General features: G+C 44.0%; 2 protein-coding genes across 6 annotated transcripts in view; one reads left to right on the plus strand and one right to left on the minus strand.

Annotated features, from left to right (window-relative positions):
* Positions 1-665: 665 nt before the first annotated feature.
* On the minus strand, positions 666-9,715 carry LOC111836138 (vesicular inhibitory amino acid transporter). 5 transcript variants are annotated; one of them, XM_072703004.1, is made up of 4 exons: positions 8,679-9,715; positions 4,912-7,125; positions 4,616-4,778; positions 666-3,588 (listed from the first exon to the last, which is right to left on the minus strand). In XM_072703004.1, exons 1-2 carry the CDS (start codon positions 8,958-8,960, stop codon positions 5,974-5,976), a joined length of 1,434 nt encoding a protein of 477 aa, XP_072559105.1. In that variant the 5' UTR covers positions 8,961-9,715; the 3' UTR covers positions 666-3,588; positions 4,616-4,778; positions 4,912-5,973. The 5 variants fall into 5 exon arrangements, with proteins under 5 accessions (XP_072559105.1, XP_072559107.1, XP_072559104.1 ...); XM_072703006.1 differs by having other exon boundaries at positions 666-3,463; positions 4,682-7,125; XM_072703003.1 differs by having other exon boundaries at positions 4,682-7,125.
* A 388-nt stretch (positions 9,716-10,103) lies between these two features.
* The window catches only part of lama2 (laminin, alpha 2), a 106,547-nt gene continuing 94,053 nt past the window's right edge, over positions 10,104-22,597 (plus strand). The window contains exon 1 of the mRNA XM_072703001.1: positions 10,104-10,254. Coding sequence (XP_072559102.1) covers positions 10,188-10,254 — 67 coding nt within the window. The 5' untranslated portion in view covers positions 10,104-10,187. The remainder of the gene's footprint in view (positions 10,255-22,597) is intronic.

Consider the following 22,597-nt stretch of genomic DNA (forward strand, 5'->3'; position numbering starts at 1 on the left):
TGATGCCTCTGTTTCTGATACCTGTGTCTCTGATACCTGTGCCCCTGGTACCTGTGTCCTTGATGCCTCTGTTTCTGATACCTGTGTCCCTGATACCTGTGTCCTCTGTTTACTGTCTGGAACTAGACAACAACGCATTTCACTGCACATTATACTGCATATAATTGTGTATGTGTCAACTAAAATCTCAACTTGATTTTTTTTCACACATATTAGAAAGTTGTGGAATAAATTAAAGGAATGTGGACTTCGCATTACCAATTCTATAATTATGTATTTTTCTCTGTAGTCCAGAAGGAGCTGTAGCGGCATACAAACCTGTGCCGTCTGTTTACCCATAAGGCCTGATTTCTCACAGACTTCAGAGGGTCTGAAGTGACTTTCTGGCTGTTCTGGGAATTTGGCCGGAGCAGAAATCCATGCTTTTGATTTCCATGCCAGACTGCAGCTCTGTCGTGTTATTTATCACCATCTTAAAGGACTGTAAGGCCTCCGTCTCCAATCCACGTCTTCATCAGACAACAAGCTGCCCCTACACACTGCATATGTATCCTGAGAACTTCATGAATTTAAATGGCTTCCCCTGATGTGGCAGCTACGAACGGGGTCATCTCATGGCATTATAGTCAATAACAATAAAATTCACGCCTGTCCCGTTTTTAAACAAACAGATTGACACATATGGTTTTGTGTCGATGTTTAAGCAAGTGAGTAAGTCCACAGGGAGACATACACTTGTTTAATGAGACAATACACGACAAAACACTCAGCTGTTACACTTAGCTAGTGCCATTCAGTGTCATCAGATACTGATGTTTAGCTAATGTGTTTGAATCATATGGCAAAAGTATATTTGTATGTTTATAATAGCCAGTCGTTGAAGTTGAGGCCAGGACAGGGGCAGCAGTGGGTAACCCTGTTGCTCGTACCTCTGTGGTTGGGGGCAGGGGGCAGACTGGCAGCAAAACAGCCCGGGAATTTGCTGTCAAGTGGCACCAATTTGATAGCTTGCTGCCGACCAGAGTGGGGGGGGGGGGGTTATTTGGGACATTCTGCTGCCAACCGGCCCCGACGGCCAGTCCGTGTCTGCGTGGGGGTGTTCTGTTCTCCACTGGGGTCCAAAGACATGCTGCTGGATGAACTGGTGTCTCTCAGTCACTCCTAGTGTGTGAGTGTGTATCCCGTGGCAGACTGGCATCCCATGTAGGTGACACCCCCCACCTCGTGCCCTGTGCTGCCTGGGACAGGCTCCAGCCCCCCCTAGAACCCCTTACTGGATAAGTGATAATTAATTAGTAATTTCTTGCCTCTTAAAAGTATCCTGTGAACGGTGCCCCAGAATAGAATTCAACATAGCTTATATACTGATGTTAAATAAAAGCCATGTTATTAAAATATTCTAAAGCGTACGTAAAAGCAATTTACGTACTCTGCCTGAAACTGAATGAAGAATACTGGAAAAATAATACTTTTCCCTTTTTGTTGTTGGTTGACCTCGGATGTGATGTGATTTAAACAGAACATTTTGCCATCTTATTAAATATGCCATTTAGATCTGAATTTTTGGCAGATTTCTCATGCTATTGAGGGTGACAGCCTTGGAAGTGGATTGTTTTCATTTTAACTTATTGAATGCCACATTGTGACATTTTTTCTTGCATTTTTATTTTTGATTAGTTGTTACGGTGCGCTCTTGATTTCTTATCGTTTGACATTGGGAAACGGAGCTGGAAACGGGGCTTTTGTCAGGCATTTAACAGACCAAATAAAAATGAGGAACCTCCACCTTTGTATTGTTCTCAGAAGTCTGTAAATGGATTCGTAATTACTGGCTGTCTGCCGCAGACAGAAATGTAATTGTACCTCCAGCAGGATGGAGTTTACGATCTGCGCGCGCCGTATTCACTCAGCTGATTAATAACGGCTTCAGGACGGGACTCTGCTCTCCCCTCTGAGCCATTGAAAGCGGCTCGTATGAAGGAACAATAAAGCCGCCGTGTAGTTTCCACTGAGGACGAAACCCATCCTGTCCAAATCAAATGTTAGACTCGAATGAGCCCATGTGGCGCTCTCAGCGAGCAGACATTTCGGCGGGCTTTGGAAATAAATCAGGCCTTTCGGTGCAGGAGAGATCTGGCAGTCACCAACAAGCTTCTCCCTGACATTTTCCACAGCTTCAGAGGTCCCTAATCCACCCTCCTCCTCACCCTCTTTTCCAGCGTGGCGTTTAAGGAGCCGGTGGCACTTGGAAGCGAGCTGACATCACACGGCGGTGGCGTGGGCAGGCGATGCGGAGGTGGGCGAACGGAGAAGGGATGCACTTTTCTGCACGTTTAAGCGCGAGGACACGGAAAACGGTGCATTTGGACCCTGCCAAAGTTCTAAAGCCGCAAACATCTGTCTGCTGCTTTGCGCTTCGCTCTCGCCCGAGCGTCGCTTCCAAGCACAGATGTGTCATCCTGTATCCATGACGATAATATCCTTTGAATGTCAGGAGGTCAAACCTCTGTGGCACAAATATCAGCAGGAAGAGAGGAAAGAATTAAAAAGTAATTAACAAATTTAATTAAAAATAGATTTATTTTTAAATTAATCCATAGCAGTATCTGGCTTTGGCTACAACTGATCAGTGTTTAGTGGCTAACTATCATTTCGTGTGGGTCATATCGTTTTGGTTTTGGTTCATATTGAGGTCCATTTCTTAATGTGATGTTACATGTCTTCAAAATATGTGTCTGTTGTGCACTAAAACAGGAGAAACACATTTTGTGCATGGAAACAACTGTTTAAGATCCCCTAAACCGCATCCAGCCCAATCAGATATTTCATAGATGACAGATGAATTCCGCAAAGGATTGGAAGCATTGAGACATCCGCGTCAGTTTTTTTTAATGACTGTCCTCTTTGGGAATATTTATGTAGATGTTTTCGCACTGTTTCCATTATGGAACAAAAATTAAATCGATTATTTTTTATAAAATTAATTCTTGAAAACTCACTTTCTCCATTAAAAAAATGCATTAAAATTTTTTTTCTAATTTGTCTTTTATGTCTCCCCATGTATGATGCCATTAGGAAAAAACAACAGCTTCAAACATATCTATCTTTCAGTCACTAATTTAGATGCAAGTTAATGAAGATTGCCGCAAGCAGACGTACATCAAAACCGGTGTCATGAAAAGACACTGAGAGCCACACAGGATAGGGAACAAATCAGCCAGCATCAACACAAACAAAGTCAACGCACACAACTGCAACCACTGAGGACACAGTTCTTGCTGGATAATTTTCAGTGATGTTTGCCGTGTGTTTGAGTTGCCTCGAAGCACCAAATTGATCTTGGGTTTTGAGCAAACATCCCTCTGTCATGGCTCTGTTCCAATGCTCATCTGTCCTCTCTGTCTTCCAATTAACGATGTTCAAGGGATGCAATCAGGGGAAGAAGAAGAAACACTAGCCATGCCTGAAAAGGATTGACAGTGTGGATGCAGGTGGATGGAGAAAGAACGTTGGTATTTGATATGACTATCCAGAAGGGGGCGATGGTGAGTGCACGTAAACAACCTTTGCTGGTCAGCGGCAAGTGACCTGGTGAAATGGACGGATTGGAATGGAAGTCTCCACAGCCACAAGCAGACAAACACAAAAGCACATTTTATGTAAACATGCAAAAAAAGACAATTGTTTCATCATTTATCGAGCAGACACTTCTATGCAAAGTGACACAGAAGCAGGGGCAGACAGATCCCGTAGCAATAGGGGTTAAGGGCCTTGCTCAAGGGCCCAAAAGAGGGTTCACGATCCACCAAGGGATTTGAACAGATGACATTTTGATTACAGGTATGAATCTGAACTGACTGAGCTTTCCACAATGCTCAGAAAAGAAGCAGCCAAAACAACAACAGAGATAGAATTCAACCACCCAACCCTCAAGGTGAGACAAGAGGGCTACTGCATTACCAGTGTCACCCACATGTGCGTCAGATCATAGTCTATTGACCAAAACAACGTTAAACACGATGCATCCTTCTGTGAAAACCACGCTAGACAAAAATGAGAAAGATTAATTATATTGTGAATTTGAGAAAATAACCTGTAAGTACATGCGAGTCTGAGAAGCGATTCGCTCGGAAATATGGCAAGTGGATTAAACTGATGTTCCAGGGAACAGATTTCTGTAATGTGTTTTTATTATAATTCAGTGAGAATCTTCAGGCGTTGTTGTGATTTTGTCACCTTTTATTTCTTATTTTGCTTCTGTAATTTGAGTTGAACATTAAGTCTTTATGAGTAAAAGTTATTTATGGAATAGATGTTATGTAAGAAGTGCTTACACTGAGCAGATGGTGAATAACTTTTAACTAAACCAATTTAAAACACTCTGTTTTCAGATTCCAGAAAAATCCGTGTTTTACTGCCAAGCAGGCTGACTCTTAGTGTCGGTGATTTCAAATATAGAATAAGAAAGACGCTAAATGACAGAAAATCGTTCAAAATATCGCGCCCAGTATACTGCAACTTGCGTTGTTGTTTCAGGATTCAGCCTGAATTTTTATCTGCTCGCCTGGAAACGCTATGAAACATTGTACCGCATCTAACAAGCTGTATGTCTCACCAGCACATTAGAGGAGACTTGGATGAAATGGACGCCTCTTTGGTGAAGTTCTGAGGTGTGACTCACTGCGTTCTTGGCAGTTGCGCGCGGTGGCTGCCGCCTGTTGACGGCAAGTGCGTCCCCTGGAGCCCGCTGGAATCTCAGCATGTTTGCCAGTGACAGCCTGCGGAGGGGTGTTGGGAGATAGGACCCGTTCGCCATGACATAAGAAAGGTACTTCTATGCTGAGGAAGACAGGGGTGGGCGGTGCTGGTGGTCACTGAGGATGCGGGGCCCTGTACTGCTTCTTCTCGTACCTGCTGTCGGTCATCGCTGCACTCTGTTTCTGTTTTATGCCCGGAAACGAAGTGCGTGTTGAATCAGGTGGTACGGCCGCGGCATTTTCCGAGCTGCCAGGACCAATCGGCAGACTCTGCGAGACGCCCGTTTTGGGGTAACGGAGACGGAACGCTGTCACGGCCGAAGAAGCGTGACGTGGGTCGGCGCGACCGGCGAGACGCGCAACGTATCAACACGATGGCACGATGCTATCGTCACTAGCATAACCAAAATAGCGCCCAAGCAAACAAGTGTTACGCTTGTAAAAATATATGTGGTTTATCAAACATGGTTGTGTGAAGGCATATTCCTTGGTCATAATAAGACATGCGCTTACTTCTGGTCTACACTTACAGTAAATAATACATAAGGCTGAATCATTTGATTAGTTTAATTATCTTAGAATCTGCTGCATTGTTGCTAGATTTGTCTTTTGGGAGCAGCTATTACCCAGAAAATTGACAGTAACGTCGTGAAGCACATTTCTGTCACGTTTTACTGTGTTTTACATCAACTAGTTAATAAAGAAACTGCAACTTAATACATCTCTGTTTAAGTTACACATAACACCTAGATACAGAAAATTTCACAGTAGCACTTGACTGAAAATGAAGACTAGCAAAACAAAACCTGACATCTCTGGCAACTAATAAAAGAATAAAGATTAAATATATCTAATGTATTCTTTTGATGGATTGCTGCTGCAGATGATTTACTTTCGCCTCTTGGCAGTTATGCTGAAGCAATAAGAAAGTGCAGCGACTGAAGGGAGAATTTCCATGATAACAAAGACAAACGGCATCTCTTCAGACTCAGCTATTTGCCATCTTCCCTGTGTGTACTGCGGCTCCTGTTCCTTCACAACAACCTTTATTTTCTTGAAAGAAAGTCAGACATCCTGCAATTGCCGATTTTCACTGCAAAATTTAAGCTAGACCTAAAAACTTGCTTGTTTCTTTTTTGCAAATAAAATTTCCTAACACATCCATAGAATATAATTACAGATGTTACAGAGAGACAGTATGTAGCAGACCACATGATTATTTGTTCCCGAAAGATTCAATCATTCCTTTAACAGAGCACACGAGCCCAGATAAACTACAGAGTGAGCCCAGGCCTAAGATGAGGATGTCAAAGATCTTAAGCTTGCAGTTGAGTTTAGTCCATTTGAGCTGCAGATGGAAGAGGGCTGGAAGCAGAAAGCTCATGGCTGCTCCGGTGACGTTGCCCGTCAGTCCCATGAGTAGCGAAAAGTGGGGCATGAAAGTGGCCATCAGGAAGGTCAGCAGAAGGAGGCTGCCCCGAAGCAGCAACTTTGTTCTGACCCCACTGGCCTGGTCTGCACGGCGCTTTGTAATGTACGTCTGTAGGACCTCAGTGGCTGCGTAGAAGGGCAGGGGGTAGGAGAGCAGCGCCTTGGCTAGCAAACAGAGGTTGACCACAGTACGCAGAGTGGCAGGAAGGTTGTCTGTTATCACCTCCTTTGTCTCCTTGCCCCAAGTGAGAAAGGCAAGGACAGAGAAGGTGGTTTTGAAGACGCAGGCGATGATGTGAGTCCAAGTAATCATGCTGGAGAATTCACTCCTGTCCTCCATGTTTCCCTCTAAGGTGGGTAGGAAGATCTGAGAGGTGTAGCTGAAGATGATGACCCCAATGGACACAAGGAACTTCTCAAAGTCTACAGAGACAGCCATCCATGTCCAGGACCAGTGGGGAGCCTTCAGCAGGCAATAGGCAATGATGATGAACGTGATGAGGAACTGGGCCAGGGAGCAGAGCAGACTGAGCCTGGAGACCACGTGCAGGTCCCGAATCAACATGCAAGGCATGAGGGTGAGAAAGGTGATGATGGACCATGCAACTGGGGGCAAAGGGAGGTATGGAAAGCTATGGCCTGCAAGGTTACAACTGACCACTAGGTAGAGGATACAGGTCATCATCAGCTCGACCCCTTGGGCTGTGTTGACGACCGCTCCCCCCAGACGGGGACAGAAGTGGACGCAGCAGGCGTTGGCGATGTCTTCGTAGGTGCTCCTCACCCGAATAGGATGTCCCACCTCGTCCTCCTCATAAAGGCAGGCAACCAGAATCTTACCAGTGTAGCTGCAAATGACAGCAGCCAGGACAAGGAGGAGCAAGCCCAGCAAGCCACTCTGAAGCAGTGCGTAGGGTAGCCCCAGGACAAAAATACCCTTAAATGGCAAAAAAAACAGAAGAGCTAGACATATCGCACAAAAATTCGAGCCATTCTTAAATTTATAAGAATCAATGGGTTCTAACTACAACAATGCTAGGTAGGCACTCATTAGACTCAAGGTCAAGCAATTATGCAGGACACAGATACAGTACCAGTCAAAATTCTGCATTTGTTTTTCAGCAAGATAGTAACCCTATGCACACCTCGAGGTTATGTAAATATTGTGTCATCTTGTGAAAAAGTTTGAATGCTGTGACAGATGACCTGGTCCCCACAATCCCCCAACGTAAACCTTATAGAGCTGGTTTGGGATGAGTTGGATCCAAGAGTATGAGCAAGGTAGCCAACTTGTGCCCAGAACTAGTGGAAGCTCCTTCAGGACTGTTGGAGAAGCATTCACAGGTGGCTACATCTGGAAGCTGGTTGAAAGAATGCCAAGAATCTGCAATGATGTCATCGAAGAAAAGGGGGCTAGTTTGAAGAGTCTAAAAGTTGAGAAAACGTTGAACACTTCTCCTGGAATATTTGAGGTGTATTACTTCATTGCTTCAAGGCCTTTTACTCTAAGGTGAATATCAGCTAAAATAGAGATAAATGCATTAAAAACAGGTGCGTCCAGACTTTTGACTGGTGCTGTATTCAAAATCTAGTAGTGGATGGATGTTTGAACACCACCCCTGGCGTTCTAACGGAGAACATTAAGTCTAGAGATGCATGGTCCTGTGGTTGTGCTCAGCCCTGGAAGGCTTTGGCCAGATAAAGAGGACATCTGGTAATTAGTGTTACGAGTGGAACATGATGCAAAGCTCCCAGTTCCAGAACAAAATGTACATTACAGCACTGTCAGAATTGTTGGCCAGTCATTTGTGCTCCGCTATTCAAAAGGCTACACAAATGTTTGATTGCACAATTGAAAACTTGTAATGTTTTACAAACGACAGTGCAAAATACATTTAATTAAATGTAATGTATTCCAAAATACTGAAAATAAGGAATCTTTTCTACTTGCAGTTTTCCGTAATTGACTTGATGGGCAAGGTTGATGTCCCGGAAACCTGACACCTCTGCTTTCCGTAATATAATAAAATAGCACCAATATTGTGCGTAATAATCATCCTTTATTCATACAGTTTTGCCTTTCATCCTAATGCACTGACAGCAGTCTTTTGACAAGGTGCAGGTGAGGCAGTGCGTCTCATGTCTAAAAGCTGGTCTCCTTTGAATTGCGCAGTAACAGAAAAACTGCTACAGTAGGACTCCTGTAAAATGTACTTTTATCTGAAATGACCAAATTTGCAGCTGAATAAATGTATTAACCCAGCAGCCAGTCCTCAACAGCAGGGGCTTTTCTGTGACTCAAATCTGCAAACATCGAGTGACGAAGCACATTCTCTAACATCCACCACTAGCTTCTGTCCAGTGGACCCTCTAATATGTATCTATAATATTGATTCTCTAATGCTGACTCTCAATCTGCTCCTGCATTTACACGCAACATAACCATCTCGTGAATGAATGTCATGCTCAGCACATGCTGACACTAGTTACCTGGATGGCATTGGTCACATTCCAGCCCGCTTCCCAGGTGCTGATCTTGGGACAGGTGACGCTCTGGTTGTCACCCGTAGGTGTGACAGGCAGGTCATCGCAAAATGTCACTTGGCTGGACACACAGGGCTCCCCGTGACTTTCTCCGTCATCGCCGTAGGTTCTGCTCAGCTCATCCCTCTGCACAAACACAAGGCGTTCCTCCTCACCCCCACAGCGAAACCTGTAGCCCCTCAACAGCTCCACTTGTGTTTCCAGCCAGCTCAACCTCAGCCAAGACATCTCAGGATTATATGGTGGTCTACTGATGCTTCTAGAACCTGCTGCCTTCCACAGTGATCCAGGAGGAAAACAACTATTTTAACTCACTGGGGATGAATAGCAGATGATTTCTCTCCCATCACCAGCTCGATGTTAGTGGCCAACAAGTGTCAATCGCGGGGTATAGACCTTACCACGAGAACACGGTCCACTGCACACCAACACACGTCTCGAACTCTAAATTGGCTTCTCATGACAACGAAATCATCCTGCTTCTCAATGCGCACGCAACCGGTGACTGACAGCGGGGAGATCTGTCTCAGAAAGTAATCACATTCTGAATTTCAGGTCAGGGGAAAAAATCGAATTCACGCTTGATTTAGGCTCAGGAAACCCATCATGCTAGCTTAAAAGGATGTCATTTTCAAATTCATTGAAATTTAATTGGCTGCTATACAGCCCCAAATTGCATGAATCTAAGTAAAGTTTAATGTAAGTAAAGTGCTCTTGGAAAATGTTAATACAATTTAATCAAGATTTTGTTGACTTTTGTTAACTTACTGTAACTTTTTGTGACACTAGATGGAACTATAGAGCTCACTCGAACTTCTAGTTAAAATGCAGATACTTTTTCGGTCTCCCTAAATAAATGCATATTTGCGCAAGTAAAACACCACAGATATTATGAGCTTTAAGAAAAAAGAAGTAAATCTGCAAGTACCGTGTACGTAGAGTACCTGCGTAAAAGTTATTTCAGTGTTTCAGGGATGCAGAAGTCTTTTTTCTCAGATTTCTGAGGATGACTTAGTAAATGTTTTGCAAAAAGTAAGAATTACAACTCTGGTGTAAGAAGAAACTGAAACATTTAAAATTTCAACCAAACTCTCTTTAATAAAGCTATCACGCTGAAACACTATTAGTTAACTAACGTTTAACCCCTTTGGATTAACACATGAACAGAGAAGGCGGCTTTGGAGACGCAGGCGGTTAAATGAGTCCTGGTCATTATGCTGGAGAACTGACCCCCTGTAAATGATAACATGACATATATATAAATCTGCCTTGTAAAGGAACGAACTTTGAAAACAGCTTTGAAAAAGAGAAGGCATTCAGCGCAGCGGTGCCCCCACTCCAGAGGCAGGGAGGGGGAGGGCTTCTTCAACTTCTTCAAAGTCCCGATTGAGGTTTTGCGCGGAGCGCAGAGGCGACTGGACAGACAGCGTTGATGAAGAGTTAGAAAAGTCCAAAATGAGAAGCCTGCTGCATTTCGCTGTCGTATCGCTGATATGGCCATTCAGCCAAGCTCAGCAGAGGGGTGAGTGCAGCGTTTACTGAAGTAACAGCTAAAGCAAATCAATAGAATTAAAGAAAAAGAAAACTCTTTCTGAACTTTATGGGCCAGCCAGGGAACGAGTCTTGAACTACAACTAGATCTGCTTTAACAGTAATATCACATAATACAAGCTCATAAATAAATGATTAAAGGGGCCTTTTGTGGTTGTTGAATTGTCTGTGCATTTCACTTTATTTTTAAAACTGCACTTTCCCAGCCTAATGTCAAATTCTAATTCGGAGAAGATTTACAGATTTTCAGTAGTAATCAGTATCTTACATTGTTACATATAGGTTACTTATGATACAGATTTTTAAAAATATTTTCCTTGTAAATTTGGTGATTGCACATTGTTACATGGTTTGTTTTCTTTATCTTTCAGAATAAGTGAAAAAGATCTTAGAATTTATATATTGATGTAGTTGTGGGGAAATTGATCAAGAATTACTATATGATAATGAAATATCCATCGATGTTCACAGCAGTACTGCCTGTATAGAATTTAGCTCATTTCATTTAGACATGTTTTATCTAGAAAATGATTGCAAATAGTCTGCATTGACAGTATTAACTCCTTAATTTATGCCTGTTGTCTACATGCATTTGTGATATTTCAAAACCGGACAAGCAGCGCACGGTGGCGCGCATTTGTTCATGAGTCCGCACTATAGTTAAGGCACTCGGTGACGCGCATTTGCTCATGTGCCCGCACTACCGCTAACCCTGCACGGTGACGCGCATTTGTTCAAGTGCCCGCGCTCCCGCTAACCCTGCACGCGACACTGAGAAATGAATGTGCTGAGAACGGAAGGAGAGACGGATCTGTGCAAACGCTCCACTGAGCACTGTACGTTTCATTCGGACGCATTAAGGCGCTCAGGGCCTTTGTCCCTGTCCCTGTCGTGGTAGGGTGATTCTGTGCCCTTCCCCAAGGGCTCTCTGGTACATATGTCTATTAACAGGAACTCTTTGTTAGACAGATACAAAGACAGTAAAAAGCAGCTTTTTGGGGGGGAGGGGGGAGAAATGCTAAACTTAGCATGAAAAACGCCATTTCCATGCACTAAACATAGTCCAGGTAAACCTGTATATCTTGTGCTGGTTGCAAATAAACCTGAGCTACAATGCTTGTGCTGTGTCGTGGGTGGTAGGAAAACCACTTCCGCCCTTCCTCCCTCCCTCCCAGCCAAATGTCTCACCGCACTCACTATAGATTGTGGTCATCGCTGGCATTGTGAGTCACAGTGTGGTTAGTGTGGTGGCCTTGTGATGGCCGCCATGCATCACTGTCATGGGCGGGCCGTGGCAGGTGGGGATGGAGGCGAGGAGGCGAAGCGCTTTAGAGAATAATGACGCATCGTAAATATGTAACAGAGATCCGGGTTTTATGCGGTCATCTCCGTGTCTCATATTGGCAGCGTATTAGCAATCAGAAGGAAAATGACGGATATTAGTATCACCTCATCGATAGTATCACATTTTGTGAAAATATAAAATTATGTTTCTTACTATATTTAGTTCAAATATGAAGACTTCCAATGTCGACGTAAGGGACCTTAAATGTCAGCGGAGACCAAAGAGATATTAGTTATTGGCATAAGCGCTCAGGCCTTGAGAATCTCTGTGAGACACCCCAACTGCGTTGTTCTTTGGGGGCGTCTTTGCCGACTCGGCACACTGACCAGTCGCTGGAGTCCTTCCCTCCTTGATCCGCTGAAGTCGCTCGCAGGTCATGGGCTGCCGCTTGTGTCCACTTTGGCTATGCTGCCCAAAGACTCTTAAGTCACTCATTGTTGCTTTGCATCGCTGTCCTGAGACGATTTTATCAGCCTGATAGTTTCTAGTTTAATTTGTCACGTACACAAACACTGTTCCTTTCAGCAATTAAATGTTTTTTTTCTTCTACTGGCTTCCCAGATTGTGCACATGTAAAAAGGGTTTCACTACACACAGTGCATATCTCTGTATGTGATGAATAGAACTTGGAACTTGATAGAACTTGGTGTTTGACAGTGAGTGTGTGCCCTGTGGAGGACCGGTGTCGCCTGTTTTATCCTCCTTTCTTGCCGAGACGGGTTCCACTCCCACCGTGACTGGATAAGTGGTTGTGGAAGATGGACAGATAAATGGACGGATAGATGGATGGATCGATGGTGGGTAAATGGATGCACAGTCCAGCAGTTTTGACAGAGAAAATGCTCTTTGTCATACGGCTCCCGCTGTTGTGTTTGGCTTAAAGGATGGTCTTGATTCCTTTGTGTTGAGTCTGTGCCAGCCCTAATATTTGGCTTTTAGAACAAATAAATACATTTAGTCTAAACTGCAACACTTATCAGAGAGGAGATTGCTGGAATCTCCATGGTGTGACATGACTTATTTTCGGTAATGGCTTCCTCCTTTTCTGTACAACCAGAGTTGCAGAAATCAAAAGCTTTTGCCAGAAAGCAGAGGGCCAAATGCAGCTCGCACCTTGACTGTAACATCTGTCCATCGCAGTGCTCCAGTCAGTAAATACACTGTGGGCCGCATAACCTGTGGAGCACAGAGAGACCCAGGGGAGAATGCAAGCTCCTCCCACACTGAGCTGGAGTTCGATTTAATCCTGCCAACCAAGAGGTGAGGGGTGGAGACGTCTCTCGCCCATGTGTCCAACGCGTCATGGACCTTCTCTCCCAAGTTGGCCATTGAACCTCTGCCATTGGCTGTCTCCCCTCCGGCTGTGTCCTCCAATCACAGCTGCTCAGCGTGGGGGGACAGCCTCCCAGGCTGTATCTTGGCAGTGCCATTGAGTTTTCATTTCTTAATGATTTAACAGGTTGCCCTCACAGAGATGTTAAGCGGCTCTGATATTTCGGCAGACTCCTCCTAAACTCTGATGTTCAAAGATTTTATCCCTTGCTTGCTTTAAAATTCCTCAGTCTTCACAGTCGATCCTTTGGTTGACATTTACTAAGTCATCCTCAGAAATCTGAGAAAAAAACAGCTTTTTATTACAGACGCTCCTCTACTTATGAATGAGATACGTTCCGAACGGCCGTTCATAATTCGAAATGTTCGTAAGTCGTTATTCAGCATCATTTTAAGGGTATATGCAAGTACAAAGAACTAGGATGCTGGGAGTACGCACGCTACGCTGCTGTGCGGCGGGAGTAGCGGCCAGAAGTCATGCTAGGCGGAATTGGCGCGCAGAAAAAAAAAATAGATGTTGCGGACAGGAAACGGGAGCCCAATGAACACAATTTGGACTTACAGTCCTCTTCGTTCGTATGTCAGAAAGTTCGTAAGTTGAAAGTTCATAAGTAGAGGACCGTCTGTATGCACAATATATTGCACTGAAGCTCTTAATAGTGCTCAGAGAGAGAGAGAGGACATGACCATGTTTGTAGCTTGTTAAGGTCATTTTAAAGTGTCTAACTCAATTTAGATTTCCCATATACATTAAATACACGTTAAGGTCATGATTAATTCGCTGTGCATTTTTATACTATGCTGTCATGATGAATATAGGTGGTCAGAGCGATAAAATGCATACAGTGCATTTAATGGTTAGTTAACCAACAAAATTACACTCGTTAATTTTTTTTCCTGGAAGAGGACAAAAAGCTGAGAGCAATTAATCTTAATATTGTGTATGGGGCAATGTCTAAATGTTTATATACAGGACAATATGATGTGTCAGAGGCAGAAGTGGGTTGTATGAGTATTTGTGTGAAAGCCCCAAGTTTTTCAGTAAGTCTAGATAAGAAGCGGAGAGGACGTCAGAAGATGCTGCTCACCCTGTCAGGTGCCCAGTGTGTTCAGGCTGGAGGCCTGGTCTTCTGTGTGTTCGGCCGTACGGCTCCCCGGGCCACAGGCGGGCAGCTGAAGTGAATTTCCGATTGCCAGTCTTCCTCCGTTTCCTCCTTTCGGACTGAATGGATGTGAATAAATGAATCCTTGATATTTGATTCCTGTGAACGCCTTGAGCAGTGGGTTTCACAGCAGCGGATGTGCCGGCTGTGCCAGGTTTTTGATACTTTCACAAACCATTGCGCAACAGTAGTGATTTTAATGCTACACCCTGCCTATTTTTTGGGAGATTTTTTTCCGGGGCCTGCCGATGATGCATTGTCCATCCATCTGACATCCCATGCTGAAGGTAAACATTACAAAAATATAAACTTTAGCAACTATATAGATAAATCCCAAACCAAACAGACATGAACCTGCTCATTAATCGAACATAGTTAAGCAGTAGCTTCACCTTATCGATCGTCGTGTCTGTGACTCTTTTTTGTAAATAAATCATCAGCGTTGTGTTTCTTTGTTAGGTTCTCAGCTTTGTTGTCTGGTCTTCCACTTTCGTTGGATGCTCGGAGTCACACACAATATTCTGCAGTTATTAACACTGTGTTTTCGACTGTTCGTTTCCTTTCAATCTGGTGTGTGTTTGTTTTCCACTCCGGTCACTTTGTCAGTCGAGGACACCCACGACTTTGTGATCATTAGGAATGTTCTTCAGAACTGGGTCTCAAAATGCTTCTGGAGAAACAGATTTATAAAAATCAATACTTAATTCTATGACAATGACAGCGGAAAGTGGCGCCGACTCCAGTCTGACTTCTGTTTAGTCAATGCTGATGAAAAGAGGCTGGGAATACAATTTCATAAATTGGCGCAAGCGCTTGGGTGATTATTTGGAAATGGACTTGCTTGTCCAATACATAAATGGCTGTCCATACCTATTTTTGTAGTGTACAAGATATATTGTATGTAATGAAAAAAGGAAAACAATTGAGGATTTTCCAGAACGCAATTTTCTAAGCAATTGCGATACGTAACATTACATAACAGGAGTATACCTCATGAAACTGGAGCAGCTTGCGCAGTGTGCGTGCGCGATAGTTTGTTTTCTTTTTCTGTATAAGTTATTTGGCCTAGTGGAGAGGAAGTAGCCCTCTCTGGGTACAGTATAGTTAGTCGCTGTATTTTTGTCCACAATGTCATACTTTTGTAACGTCCCCTGGGTTGTGAGTGCAGATTTGTGTCAGTGGATATATGTGCGAAGAGGGGTGATTGGTCGGGGTTGACTGCAGTGCACCAGTTGAGGTGTTTTTCTTGTGGTTTGGTCCCCAATGGCCTCTTCAGACTCGAGGCTGTGGGAGGTCTGGCGCTTGCGGTCTACCCCCGAAACTCCGTGGGTCGGGGAGGGGGTGGGTGAGGGGGGCGACCTCACTGGGCTTGTGCGGTCCAGCCTCCCCTCAAGTTTACACGCCGCCGGAAAACCCAGCAGACATTCATGAGCGCGAATGTGTTCCCTGAAGCTTCTGGAACAGGCCGAAGCCCACTGTCGTCATCCCGCCACGTGACGCACGGCGCTTCTCTAAACGCCCGCGTTAACTCGCAGTCCGAAATGGCTCCGTTGTATGTGATACATTATCACCGTTGAACTTTAACGAACAATTTAGCCACTGGCTGAGAAGCATTGCACTGCTGTTACCTGACAGCGTCGCTGGTGTGAGATGCGGGGAGCGCGGTAGATGACTCAGGGCAGGAAGAAACTGCATGAGGAGCCTCTTCATTTACTTCAATTATCCAGTAATATCAGTGTTTTTCTTCTTGGCCTCACACTTGGATTCCCACCCCCTCACTATAACCCTCCCCATATCCTGATACACATCCTTAATGTTTTTCTTGCTGCAGTGCCAATATTTAGTTTTTATCCCACCATTCTTAAATCCATTCCTAATCCCATACCGAAATAATTCCCATTCCGTTCTTCCATCCCAGCCCATGTAGTTCCGTTTGCCATCTCCCCCGACTCGCGTCTTGTGCAGCGCTGGGAGCCCCAGACATTTCCTAACAGGCCGGCTTCTTTCCCCCGCGGATCTGCCGTATCGGATTGGCAATAACGCGACGCCAGCACCAGCGAGCAGCTCGCATCTGCCCGTCTCCAGTATCTGCAAATCCCACAACCTGCATCATTTTCCACTGGCTGTCAGCACATTGCTCTCTGATGTGGAAACTCTATTGAATGTTATAAAAATGGAGAAAACAGTGGCTGCTGGCATCTGTTTCCCCCCTGCATCAACCAGCCCCCTCCCCTAGGGGGCGTTCTTCAAATTATATTCCCATTTTGTTTTGAGCTACATGCGCAACCGGTTTAACGGACAGGGAGTGTTCCTCAGCAAGCCGAGAGGGAATTTTATATCAAGAATGGAACCGCTGGGCCATGTGTTTAGTGCTTAAAGAGAATGAAGGGCCCCCATCAAATTGTACCTTTCAGTCTGCTGAATTTAAAATAGTTCAATTATGCTTTTAAAGAGGGTTGCCAGTAGGGGACTTATTATAGGAAGTCTTGTAATTTTCAAGGCTCTGAATATATGTCAAAAAAAATTGTGGAGATGATGATTGGTCAGTTACAAAGTCTTTGAAATGTTATTAGTGTAATATGGTTACAAGTTATAAAATGTATTTTATATGGGCTTGATCTTCAGAGAATTAATTTAAACTGTTTATCGGAAAAAGGGTCTGTATTTGTTATGCACATATCATCATTTTAAGTAATAATCTGAATGAGCATTTTTTTGATGTTTTCAAATACTGAAGAACAGGAATACTAGTACTAGAGCTGAAAACTATTACAAAACCGATACCGATACTAGTATCAGTACTGGGTCTGATATACTGCTTATGTAGTTGTACTCATCCTTGTGACAATGCACCAATACATATAACTGATACCACATGATGATGTATCAGCTATATCATTAGTGAGCAAAGTAAACAACACCACAAAATGTCTCCAGTGTGGAAGCCAAAAGCATAGCAGACTATGTTCTGCTGAAGCATGAAGAGGCGGTTCAAAAATAAGTTTATACACACTATTAAATGTCTAAAAACTAAACATAAAGAGCATGAAGAAATTGCTAGCAGCTGCAGTATGCAACAGCCCACCATGCAGCAAAAATACCAGAAGCTTTTACCAGTATGTTGTTCTTGATGATCAAGCATAATGGTGTGATGGTGGTGCAGAGAGCGTTAAAATACTTTGAGAATTGGTACTCAGGGGAAAAGTTTGTGAACCACTGCTTTAGATTGTTTTAGATGGCCTGCGATATGTTTTTAAATCATAATTAAATCCGGCCTGCAGATCCATTGTTTTTCACAGAGACAAAAAAATTGTGATCAGCTTCGCCAGTCGGCAGCTTTCCTCCTGGTCGGCAGGTTTCATCACCAGCTGTATAGTGGATTATTAGTGTTTCACGCTGTTACGTTATTTTTTGCCTAAAAGAATGAAGTGCCTACTTGATGTTGTGTTTATGTTGGTAATTTCAATATTATCATTTATCTCGATATTTTAAAATTATAACATTATTAAATAGCATAATATTGTTTTACACATCCCCCAGTCATACTTGGTATTGGTACCAGTGAGTACCAGAAAGCGAGCATCGATACTCGTACTCAGCTTTAAATAAACGGTGTCAGTGCCTCCCCACTGAAGAACATTTTTGCCTTTATGATAATAGTTTATGAAAAACAAATAAAACCATCAAAACCCTTAACTGAATGATTGTATTGTGATCCAAAATGAGCAAACGCTGCATAAAATCAGATTGCTGTGATCAACAAAAAAGATTCATAGAGATACTGAAGATGTTCGATCTGTCCTTTTCCTCAACCAGTCGTACACTGGAATCTCTGTTTCTGCATCATGTCTGCAGGATTGCATCTGAAAAGCAAAGATTATTGAAATGTTCAAATGATTATTACATGATTATGTTGATGAGGCCAAATTTCTCATGGAATGAATAGATAAGACAAACCAGAGGAGGAAACTCTAAAAATTCTAGATTTTGAAACATATTAATGTATGGCATGGTGAGTTTAGTCCTACGTAAATTGTCTTCGTAATATATTATGGTGGGACAGAAGGAATTATGGCTGTCTGACTGACTTATTACCTGCATGGACACTGATGGCTAATGTGAGGCACGGCATTAGCGGTGCAGGCCGTCGTGTCGGCACACTTCCCGGGCGTTTTCCTCCCACTCGGAGGGTAGCTTCTTGGTATGCTGGATCCTTTATTTCAGGGCGCGAAACATCAAACGTCGCATTAGGGGTAAATAGGGGAGGAGAACAGGAGCAACATTTTTATTTAAAAATGTAATTTAATTCATAAAACATCCGAAGGTGCGTGTATATTTATGCGGACGGGGCGGAAATTGTTTGGGGAAAGAGATTTGTTATTGATATTGCGGCTCGGCCAGCAGCACGGTTCGGAAAAGTGCTTTGCAAGCCCGAGAGCAGACAGGCCGGCTGGGAGGACGTAGCTGTCGGCCAGGAGGGGCGTAAATCACGGGCGCCTGCTATGCTTGCCGGGCCGGGGTCCGATGGGCTAACGTAGCCGCTCACGTCACTTTTAATCGGGTTCGGGAGGAGTGACATCACCGCAGCCGCTTTTAGAAATGAGTTTGGCGAGGAAGATATTTCTTCATCATGATGACCAGTCAGGAGTGTACAGGGAGAGCGACTCGTGGTTCGTTTGTTTGTAAGTCAGGTTCCGACGTCGGAACCAGGATGCTTATTTCGCTGATAAGTTTTCTCGTTACACACATTCTGCATGATGCTGGGTGTAGTAATAATGGAATGTAAGAATACTTAGGTGAGGCGTATGAGGTTCATTTCTTACATATTTGCCGTCTCAGAAGGATTGCGTTTTTCCATTGATATGTTATGCGTGTGTGTTGTTCTGTGGCCCAAGGTGTTTTGTGGACATCAGTGTAACGCTACATCCATTTTCAGCAATCATATATCCATTCAGGGTCGTTCTGACCTAAAGTCGATTGAGAAAAGCACAGGATATAGCATGAGATGAATTCAGGATGGGAAGGCACTCAAAACACTTCAAAACACTTCTAAAGGACTGTTTTGACCCACCACTTTACTTAAAATACCTCACATCATTTTTGGTCCGTGAGAGGAAACAGTACCCGGAGGACACCGACTTGGAGAAACTATAGGAACACACGAGCTTCCGGCGCAATCAGCTCGAGTCCCCATCTCTAACAGTGGGCGGTAACAGCAAGGTATGTTGAGTGGCTGATCCAGGCAATATTCCTCTGTAGTGAGCCGTTTGTTTCCAGCTGTTCAGAGCTCCTTCTCACGGCACTCCCTGATTTCTGGGACATCTCACCCTGTGTGTGAAATGAATGAGCATTGCCTTGCATAGTGCCTGTACACATATACCTAGACATGGCACAGAAAACGCATGGATCCATGCAAATGTCCGTGTCAGTGGACTGTCCGTCTGTCTAACTGTTATTTGGAGCTGGTGCCATCGAGAATCACTCCTCCAGTTAATAATTACTGTGATTTCCCTATCGATATAAACACTAGTCCGGTGTAATTTATGTAATTCATGATCATTGCAAGCCTGGAACTGATCCAGGGAGCCCAGAGCAAACCCCCCCCGCCCACCCACACACACACACACACACACATATGCAGACCTGTAATCATATCTTTGTGGGGACATTCATTACTCATTCATTACTATGGGAAAAATGCTAATCTCAACAATGACAACCTTAACCCCTGCCCAGAATACAAATACAAGAGTTCATTTTTAGTTTTTTGATTGCAGCCATGAATTTTAGAAAAATGAGTTTTCCCTAATAGGAACTGGTCCCTATAAGGTCAGAATAACGAGAATTCATCACACACACACACACAAACCCTACAACATGCCTTTGGACCACAGGAAAAAACCAGGGCAGCTTGAGAAGCTTAGGGAGTACATGCAGCTCCACATGCAAGGCACAGGGAACGGGACTCGAACCCATAACCATGGATGTATGAGGCTCACGCATGTATCCATGTAGTAAACCCGAAATAATTCATATCACTGATCAGGCATGTATCCAGGTAGTAAAAATACAAGTCTGAACCCCCCTTGAAACCCCCTTGAACGGGACCCCCCTTGAACGGGAATCGAACCCATAACCATGGATGTATGAGGCTCACGCATGTATCCATGTAGTAAACCTGAAATAATTCATATCACTGATCAAGCATGTATCCAGGTAGTAAAATTACAAGTCTGAACCCCCCTTGAAATTTGCTGAAACTCCACCCCCCCTCCCCCCCCCCCACACACCCAGTCTCCAAAAAAGGTTTGCCAAACGCCCTCATGAAATTTATTTCTAGCTATGGGCCTTATGAGGCTAAGTCGCTAACCGCAGAGTGGCCATATTGCTTTATTACATACAGATACTGACAAATTAAATATGTGTGAAAGGCATTAGCAGCAACTTCCCAGCCCCAGTATTGCCTGGGGGCTGGAACCTCCAGCACAGGCGCTTCATTTTTGGTGATCATGTTGCCAAGCAGGCTAATACAGTACAGTGCAGCTAAACTGGAAACAGGAGCGCAAAGCTTTGGGAATAATTTGTTGGTCTGTATAACTTCATCTATTTATCTAAAGCCAGTCCTTGCAGCAGTTGGGGGCTGAGGGCTTTCCCATAATCCGTCCGGCATGACTCTTCTCCGCAATGATGAGAATGCTGCTGAATAACTTTGTCCGGTCCAGCAGCAGGCCCGGCCCACGTGAGCGACAGAAGCCGCGGAGGTGAGCGAGGCTCACCGGTGACCAATGCATGCTGGGAGCTGGAGCAGCCATCAGCGGCAAGGCTCACATGTTCCCCCTCACTGGCAGGAAAAGTGCTGCCCCACACTGCGGTAATTGACTCGCCCATCAGGACGCTGAACTAATGGCTGCTTGGCTCTCCTGTGCCTGCTGTCTCTAGAGGAGCCCCCCCCCCACGCGTGGGCCCTCCCTCCCCCGGGGGTGCATGCTTAAATCTGATTTCCATTTGTCTCACATTACACATATTGCTGTAGCAGCAAATAAGGTGTTATTGGAATGTCTGCTGGAAGCGCTTAGCTCTGATTCATTGGAAACAAATAGCGATTCGATAAGCGGATTAGGCTTTTAACATATTAATACTGTGCATTGCACTCTGGGGCACTATTTTAGGACTGTTTTTGCCAGGGGGGAAGAAGGACCTTTGTGAAATTATACCGCATCATATTGAATATAAAAATGTTTTGTTTTTGAAGAAGTCCACCGATTGTTACCCAGAAACATTCTCTGTGGTTTCCACAATGGTGAAGGACATTTTCTATGAATTGCAAAAAAACAGAAGTCATCTTTGAACATTTTTCAGCATAATTAGCTGGTAGCTCTAGGTAATTGGTGGTAGGCATTAAATTAATTCACAAACAATTGATTTTTTTTATGTGTTTTTCAATTTATTGCTATAGTTAAAGGTCAACACGAGTTGGCAGATATATTTTTATATTTACTACTTTTTGCAAATGATCTTTGCAGTTTGTATTTTGTACACAGTGAGTTGAATGAGATAATAATTAATTGCGATTGCTTAGTGATTAGCCAACAATTGTTTGTTGGGTTGTGTTGCTACACATGGGAATCCACTTTGTACGACAGAGAGCAGCGGTCTCTCATCTCAGACTCGTGTGAGTGGAAATGCAGACATGAGTCAGCGAGCCCATGAGTTCACGGTGTTCTTGGGGAGGAGTTCAGAGGGTCAAACACTGCAGCCATCGTTTGAGAAGGACAGTGCTGTCTTAATATTCAGCTGCTATTGCTTTGAGGCTTATGAAGCTGTAGCTGGTGTCCCTGTGAAAGCTGCTGCATGACTCCCTCTCCAGTCCTGCTTACACTTGTACCTCAGCATCCATCGTATGTTTGCAACGTGCAGGTTGCCTCACTTGTACATTGCATTGGACAAAAGCATTTGATAAGTATGTAAAAGGTAAATATAAGTACTAATGATAATAACAATGAAGGAGTTTGTGTGTTTTTTCATATAACAATAACACTAAAGGAGTGTTAATGGTACTTTTGTCACATCCTGCCCGCCATGGTCACCTGACCCTCCTGTCTCCTTGGTGTGACCCTGTTCAGCCAATCCTGTTGCTTGTTGCCCCCTCGTTAGTCTCGGTATTTATGTTTCTGTTTGTCTCGTCACCCCCAGTCCGGTCATTAATGTCGCTCTTCCTGTCTGCCTGAGTCCTTCCCTGCACCAGCCGTTTCATTTTCACCCCTGTGTTAGTTCCATTAAAATCCCTATTTGTTCGCCAAACCCCCTTCTTCTAGTCCTTCATCCCACGTGTCGTGACAGCTTCACTCACTGGGATTTTCCCGAATCATTGAAAATCATTAAACCCCACCTTAAAAAGAGCAACCTTGATGTTACTAAACAATTATAGGCCAATTTCAAATCTCCCCTTCTTTGTAAAGATAATAGAGAAAAGC

The sequence above is a fragment of the Paramormyrops kingsleyae genome, chromosome 19 (genome assembly GCF_048594095.1).
Source record: "Paramormyrops kingsleyae isolate MSU_618 chromosome 19, PKINGS_0.4, whole genome shotgun sequence".
Classification (NCBI taxonomy): Eukaryota; Metazoa; Chordata; class Actinopteri; order Osteoglossiformes; family Mormyridae; genus Paramormyrops; species Paramormyrops kingsleyae.

What these genes read in the sequence shown, in the direction of transcription:
- LOC111836138 (XM_072703004.1), bottom strand. Translation starts at nt 8,960, where the DNA reads ATGTCTTGGCTGAGGTTGAGCTGGCTGGAAACACAAGTGGAGCTGTTG. An exon ending in ATGTGACCAATGCCATCCAG is followed by an intron (nt 7,126 to 8,678) that starts GTAACTAGTGTC and finishes TTGCCATTTAAG; the next exon opens with GGTATTTTTGTCCTGGGGCT.